The 7,554-nt window shown below is 38.6% G+C and overlaps 1 protein-coding gene across 1 annotated transcript; it reads left to right on the top strand.

Annotated features, from left to right (window-relative positions):
• Positions 1–1,329: 1,329 nt before the first annotated feature.
• On the top strand, positions 1,330–3,182 carry LOC139874666 (uncharacterized). Its single transcript, XM_071862073.1, has 3 exons — positions 1,330–2,521; positions 2,615–2,687; positions 2,804–3,182. Exons 1-3 carry the CDS (start codon positions 1,330–1,332, stop codon positions 3,180–3,182), a joined length of 1,644 nt encoding a protein of 547 aa, XP_071718174.1.
• Positions 3,183–7,554: the final 4,372 nt, after the last annotated feature.

Consider the following 7,554-nt stretch of genomic DNA (forward strand, 5'->3'; position numbering starts at 1 on the left):
TATAATTTGGATCAAAGTTGCACTTGTGGGTTTTGGGTCAAGCTACTAGTGTTCATAGCTTGATGTTGTGTGATTTATGCTAGGTAACTTGCTTTTGGAGTAATCTTGAAGTCCTAGCTTGGTTTTGACTCATCTAATTGTTCAAGGTGAGTGGAGTATTTATATGCGTGTATATATAGATTGTCGCTTGTATTGTGTATAGTGAGTGATACCGATTGTAAGGTTCACTCTTCGTGGCCATTCCATGCAATGTAGTGAGTGTACCCATAAGGTCTCACTCTTCGCGATGACGTTTGTGATTGTAATTGTGGCTTATTCACTCTTCGGCGGACACACATTGTTTGAGGATGTGGTGAGTGTCACTCAACGAATACACTCTTCGGCGACCACATTCTTGTGTACTTGGCGGTGCCATCCGGAAGGTACCTTCGCGGCCATGTGAACTTGTTTGGTAGTGTTATTTCATTCGTAGCACTATTTTGCATGGTTAACCATATTGATATGTTGTAGTGTAACGCGTTATTTTGGATTCATGTTATTTGTGATGCTAGCTTGTATGCGGATATTTGTGTAAATGGTACAAGTAATGGATTTATGTATGTATGCATATAAGTATTGCACTCAATAAGTGTTGTAGCTTACTCTTTCGTTGTTTACTTTTTTTTAGATAGTGGCGCATCGAAGAACAAGGGTAAGAGTTTGGCTTAGCTTGGTTGTGGCGGATAAAGAAGGCGCTTTTGGTATTGGTTCCGACGGTTATGCTCGTTAATGGGTCATTTTGGTTAAACTTATGGATCTTGTGTACCTGATGATGTAAACACTTAATTTGTTGTATTGTTAAACTCGCTTTTGAAATTGAGCAAGTAATGTATGCAAACTTATGAATGTGGTGGTTAAATTCGATGTTAAAAAAAAAAAAAAAAAAAGAGAGTCAAACCTTTACATGTTAACTGTTAATTCGGTTTGGGGATCGTTTGAAGTGGTATCAAAGCATGACCTAAGGGATCTAGGTTGCCTTTGGACGGGAGCCTAGAATCAGGTTGAATGGACGTTTTATGCATGACTTGTCAGGTTACGGGACCACGGGATTGTTGTAGGCACTTTATTGCTTTTGGTTAATTGTGTATGTGCCTTCGGTTAACATCGAGTGGGATGGTCGTTGTATCAAGGAGTTTGATAGGATGTGCAAGTGTATTAATGATTGGCCACCATTAGTACGGTTGCACGTCGTGTCAAATGAATGAAATACAACGAGCGTCAAGCAAGATGGGATTGTTAAGTGTTTTGACATGACTTTTATTGTGTTCTAATCTAGTTTAAAATTATAGTATGAGGACACGAAGTGGAGTGGATCTTGAGGTTCCAAGTCGCGGGGGCGATAACAACGATGATGATCTTACGACCAAGATTGAGGCCACACTTGAGAGTTATTCGGCGGTGTTCACCGGGAAGGTGAGAGAGATATTTCAACAAATGGTGGATGAACAAATCACCGATCTCATAAGTGAACGGGTGTGTGAGGTGGTGAAAGAAGAGTTCGAGAAGAGGTTTCCGACGCCTCAAGTCGAGGGTGGCGCTGATGAGGGGTTTCTTAATCATGGTATTCCCGACAACACTAATGGGAGGGGGTTTAGTTACAAAGACTTTAAGCTAACTAAGCCTCCGATCTTCGAAGAAAATCCCGATCCTCTCATAAGCACTAGGTGGATATCCGACGTTGAAGGGTGTTTTCGGGTGAGCGAATGCCCACCTGAGAAAAAGACAAGGCTTGCTACGAGCCTATTAAGGGGTACGGCGAAGACTTGGTTGGATGATAAAATTTTAGTGTTGGGGGAAGGGCCTTTTATGAGTTTGTCTTGGGATGATTTCAAGACCGAGTTCTTCTTAGAGTATCGCACTCAAGCCGATCTTACCCGAATTCGGAATGAGTTGCGAAATTTGAGGCAAGGGTCGATGGACCTAAACACTCTAAAGGCTACTTTTCTTGCTAAGGTTCGGTTTTGCCCCAAGTATATCGGGAATGACCGTATGTTGATGGAGGACTTCCATAAGACCTTGAATGACGATATGCGTAAGAAGATTAGTCTTGGTCACGTTAAGTCCTTCTCCGAGTTATTTAATGTGGCCAACGACTTTGAGTCCGACGTTCCGAAAGTAGGTGATGCTTCTTTTAATAAGAGGAAGTTTGAGGCTAGTAATGCTTCGGCAAAAAGGGCAAAAAGTGGGGCCGAAAGTGTTGGAAGTGTGAAGAAAGGGGGACCGGGAGGTTACACTCCTACTTGTTTCAATTGTGGCCAAAAGGGGCACTATTCTAGTGATTGTACTAACCCTCCTACTAGTAAGATCACTTGCTTTAATTGTAGAAAAGAGGGTCATCGAAAATCTGAGTGTCCTGATTTGGGTTTGGGGGAAAAGAGCAAGGATAACACCAAGCGTTTAGAAAAGGCAGCGGGGCCTGCGAGAGGTCGAAATTTCATGATGACTACCGATGCTGCTAGGAATTCCAACGAGGTGGTTTCAGGTACTTTCTAGGTTAACTCTAAACTCGCTAAGGTTCTGTTTGATAGTGGTGCCGATATGTCGTATGTTTTCTTAAAATATGCGGCTACTTTAGATTGTCCATTATGTGATCGAGACTTTCCTTTACAAGTTGAGATCACGGATGGTAGGTTCTCGGCGGCTAATGGGTATATAAAAATTGTGTTTTTGATTTCGGGGCCGAGAGGTTTGATATCGACTTGGTTCCTATTACTTTGGGTGAATTTGATATCGTAGTGGGTATGGATTGGCTCGATCGTAATAGAGCTAATCTTGATTGTCAGGAGAATTTTGTAAGGGTAAGAACCCCAAGTGGGGGAGAGATAATTGTGTATGGTGAAGCTCGAAGACGTCCCGTGCCTATTTGTACTTATGCTCGGGCGCGTCGACTCGTGTTTAGTGGAGGTATGTCTTATCTAGCTCATGTGGTTGATACTCATGATGAGCCACCTTCCATTAATTCTATTCCCATTGTTAATGAATTTGTGGATGTTTTTGCCGATGAATTACCGGGTGTTCCTCCGGTAAGACAAGTGGAGTTTCGCATCGACTTGGTTCCGGGGGCGAATCCCATTGCCAAAACTCCCTATCGTTTGGCACCAAACGAGATGCTCGAATTGTTGAACCAAACCCAAGAGTTGTAAGGGATTTTATTCCACCGAGTAGCTCACCATGGGGTGATCCGGTCTTGTTTGTGAAGAAGAAAGATGGTAGTATGCGTATGTGCATTGATTACTATGAGCTTAATAAGGTGGCGATCAATAATCGTTATCCGTTGCCTAGGATTGAGATTTGTTTGATCAACTTCAAGGTGCGTGTTATTTCTCCAAGATTGACTTGCGATCCGGTTATCATCAAATGCAGATTCGTGAGGAAGATATCGAAAAGACGGCGTTTCGGACGCGATATGGGCATTTTGAGTTCATAGTGATGCCTTTTGGTCTTACGAATGCACCTGCGACATTTATGGACCTTATGAACCGAGTGTGCCAACATATGTTGGACAAGTCAGTAATTGTGTTCATTGACGACATACTTATTTATTCGAAGAGTATGAAGGAACATGAACATCATTTGCGTGAGTTGTTGAAGACGTTGCGTAAGGAGAAATTTTATGCGAAATTTTCCAAGTGTGAGTTTGGTTAAGGGAAGTATAATTCCTTGGCCATATTGTGAATCATGAAGGGATTAAAGTGGATTCAGGGAAGATTGAGGCGGTTAAGAGTTGGGAACGACCGACTACACCTACAGAAGTCCGAAGTTTTCTCGGATTGGCCGGTTACTATCGTCGATTTATTCAAGATTTTTCCAAGATTGCTTCAACCTTAACGAAGCTAACTCGGAAGAATGTAAAGTTCGATTGGGGTGATGTTCAAGAAAATGCTTTTCAATTATTGAAGAGCAAATTGTGTCAAGCTCCGGTGTTGGTGTTACCGGAAAGGGTGGAAGATATGGTGGTGTATTGTGATGCCTCGATTAGTGGGCTCGGTTGCGTTCTTATGCAAAGGGGTAAAGTGATCACTTATGCCTCGAGACAATCAAAGGAGCACGAGAAGAACTACCCGACTCATGATCTTGAGTTGGCGGCGGTGGTTCATGCGTTGAAAATTTGGCATCATTATCTCTATGGTGTTAAGTGTACGGTTTATTCGGATCATAAGAATTTAAAGTACTTCTTTGATCAACGTGACTTAAACAACTGACAACGGCGATGGTTAGATTTGTTGAAGGATTATGATCTTGAGATACTTTACCATCCGGGTAAGGCTAATGTGGTTGCGGATGCGTTAAGTCGAAAGAATCAAGTCCCTAGTTTGCAAGTGAAATCGTTGCGAATGATTCTTTCAAATGATTTTCTCGAGAAACTCGGTGAGGTTCAAATTGAGGCAATTGTTAATCATAAGCGTGAAGAGCGGATTCAAGGACAAACAGAGTCGATTGTCCTAGGTACGCATGGGTTGTTGTGTTTTCAAGGTCGGGTGTGGGTGCCAAAATTGGGTGGTCACCATGCGGTGCTACTTGATGAGGAGCAAAAAATCAAAGTATTCTATTCATCCGAGTGCTACAAAGATGTATCTTGATTTGAAGAAGGAGTATTGGTGGTATGAAGCGTGATATGGTTAAGTATGTTAAGCAATGTGTTACTTGCTTGCAAGTTAAGGCCGAACATCAAAAGCCATATGGTATGGTGCAACCGTTAGAGATCCCGAAGTGGAAGTGGGAGCATCTTACTATGGATTTTATCACTAAATTGCCAAAAATAGCAAGAACCCAATATGATACAATTTGGTTAATCGTTGATCGGTTGACGAAAAGTGCTTTGTTTCTTCCTATACACGAGACGATTTCGTCGAAGATGTTGGCAAGGTGGTTTATCAAAGAGGTGATTTCGAGACACGGGGTGTCGGTGTCTATTGTTTCGGATTGAGATATGCGTTTTACTTCTCGATTTTGGGGTAAGTTTCATACCAAAATGGGTACTCAAGTGAAATTGAGCACCGCTTTTCATCCTCAAACGGACGGTCAAAGCAAAAGGACCATCCAAACCTTGGAGGATATGCTTCGGGCGTGTGTAATCTGAAGGTATTTCGTATGCCCGAGAGACATATTAAATTAACGTGGCCACTATGTTATGATCCAATTCGGGTCATACCCAATAACAAGCTTACCAACACTTTATATGTATTTATTTTAACGGTTGGATTGTTAAATGAATACGCGACACTTGAACTTTAGAAAATCGGTTTTCTAAATTATAATCACTTGAGATAAATTATTTGGATAATTTATATATAATGTGGATTTAATTATTTATAGGTTTAAATAATTATGTTGTGTTATATTTTATAAAATGGTTTATAAAATTATTGCAAGTAACAAATACATATGTATTTTATACAAGTTTTATAAAATTATTACTAATTTTATAAAATTAAATCTTGTTATAAAATATATATAGAGTGGGCATTTTTTTTGGACTCCTAGAAGATAACCCATGCTCATTTTGGAACTTCCAACACATACACAACTTCATAGGTGCATGCTATATACTTGTACCTAGGCTTGACCACTTCTTTCAAGTGAGAATATAGATGAGAAAGGCTTAAAAAAAACTGCACAGTTTCATTCTGCTTGCTGTTGGCCGTGGGCTTCTTTAGCTCAAAGGGAGTTCATTTTTTTTTGTTTTTACAAGCTCTCATCTAGTGTCAATCAAATCCTAACTAAAGGCAAAGGTGTTGGGGTTATTGCTTGGGGTATTATTTGCTTGAGGCTTCAAGTTAGAGGCTCCATTCTTCATCATCTTCATCATCATCTTGCTTGTTGATAACAACACTCAACTAGCTTGAGGAGGTATATATATTCTCCTCTTGTTCTTATATGTAAGTATATATCCTAGACTTGATATTAACATGGAATTTAACTTAATGGCTTAACATATAACATGAACTTATCATTTTGCTTCCGCTTGCTTTAACACTACTACAAATTGGTTTTGTAATTATGTTAACTATAAGAACATGTTTTATGAACTTGTTAAATTCCATCAATGGTATCTAGAGCCGAATTCTATGGATTATGCTTCTTATATGGCCTTTAAACCCGCTATATTTGCATTCTAAGTGCATGCATGAATATGGAATGCAAAAACTTTCGGGTTTGGGAGGGTTGGTATAATTGGCCGATTTTAGGAAGAGTTCCAAATGGATTTGGAACTTGCAAATTGGTCAAATTTGTTGTATGTTGAAGTTCACAATCAAGCCTTGACCTTTTGTTTGAATGGTTGCATGTTTGAATAATTATTAATAATTCATTTGGTATGTAATATTAATTCATTCATGTGGTTGTAATATTCATTCAAGTTGGTTTGTAATATTGTTATTTTGGTTATGTAATTTATTTTATATTTGGTATGTAAAATAGATTAGGTTGTATTTTCATTTTCTAGAAAAATGTATTAGGATATGTTTTTTGTAAAAATGAAGATACAAGATGAAGACTTGGAAGATGCATTTGGATGCAAGATTAAGTGGGAGATTTTGAAATCTCCTACTTAGTGTTATAACCCTTAACCGGTGACATTTGTTTTCAGCTAAACAAATGTCTACCAAATTGGCTTGATTGTGAACACATTTGTTTGCATGCATGGTTGTTATATTTCTTGTATGATTGTGGATTGTGTATGTTACTACAACAAGTTATCACTCAAGTTAACAACAAGCATAACTACAATTTAATTGGTTAAATTATTAACGACATGCAAAACGTCAATTTAAATGGCTAAATTAAAAACGGCTAAAAGGACATTAATAAACGGTTATTAAGAACATGATAAGGATCATATATATAAAATGGTTTATATCAAGTAATTGGCTAAAATTACAAGACTTGGAAATGGATTTCAAATGAACCATACACTAAATGCATGTTGGTGTATGGCATAAATGTTTTCTTAAACTAGAATTAACGAAAACTTAAAATCCCTTAATCGACAAGGCAAACAAGTTAAACGCCATCCTTTTGTGTGACACTTGAAAATATTAGGGAACACATAATAGGATAAAGGTCACCTAACCGTTGTGAGCAAACTAATATGATTGAGGTAAATTTCGCACACTTGTGGGATAAAGGTCACCTAACCACTTGCATGTTAAATTTACACGTTTACACAAGTAGGACGACTTGATTTGGGAATCATGAACTTAGGGTCACCGAAGTATGAGGAACAAATAGGCGTTGATGGGATGAATATGCCATGCAAAAGGATTGCATGATCCCATAATTTAGAAGTTGCAAAAGGATTTCAATTGTCATATAAATGACTACCTAGCTAAATCAAATAACGGGATAAAAGTCACCTAACTGAAATTTGATTTACCGTTGGATTCTAATATTTAATAAGTCAATTAAAATTTAAAAGGGTATTGTTTATTAAATTTAAAATCAATACTTAAATGAACTTTGTTAAATTTTGTAGATGGCCGCCAATAACAACAACATGCAAAACGCACCTATTAA

The sequence above is a fragment of the Rutidosis leptorrhynchoides genome, chromosome 11, assembly GCF_046630445.1.
Source record: "Rutidosis leptorrhynchoides isolate AG116_Rl617_1_P2 chromosome 11, CSIRO_AGI_Rlap_v1, whole genome shotgun sequence".
NCBI classification, from domain to species: Eukaryota; Viridiplantae; Streptophyta; class Magnoliopsida; order Asterales; family Asteraceae; genus Rutidosis; species Rutidosis leptorrhynchoides.

Coding starts and splice junctions, on each gene's coding strand:
- LOC139874666 (XM_071862073.1), top strand. CDS start 1,330: ATGAGGACACGAAGTGGAGTGGATCTTGAGGTTCCAAGTCGCGGGGGC. Junction 2,522..2,614: donor TTCCAACGAGGTGGTTTCAG/GTACTTTCTAGG, acceptor CGGCTACTTTAG/ATTGTCCATTATGTGATCGA. Junction 2,688..2,803: donor AGGTTCTCGGCGGCTAATGG/GTATATAAAAAT, acceptor CGATCGTAATAG/AGCTAATCTTGATTGTCAGG.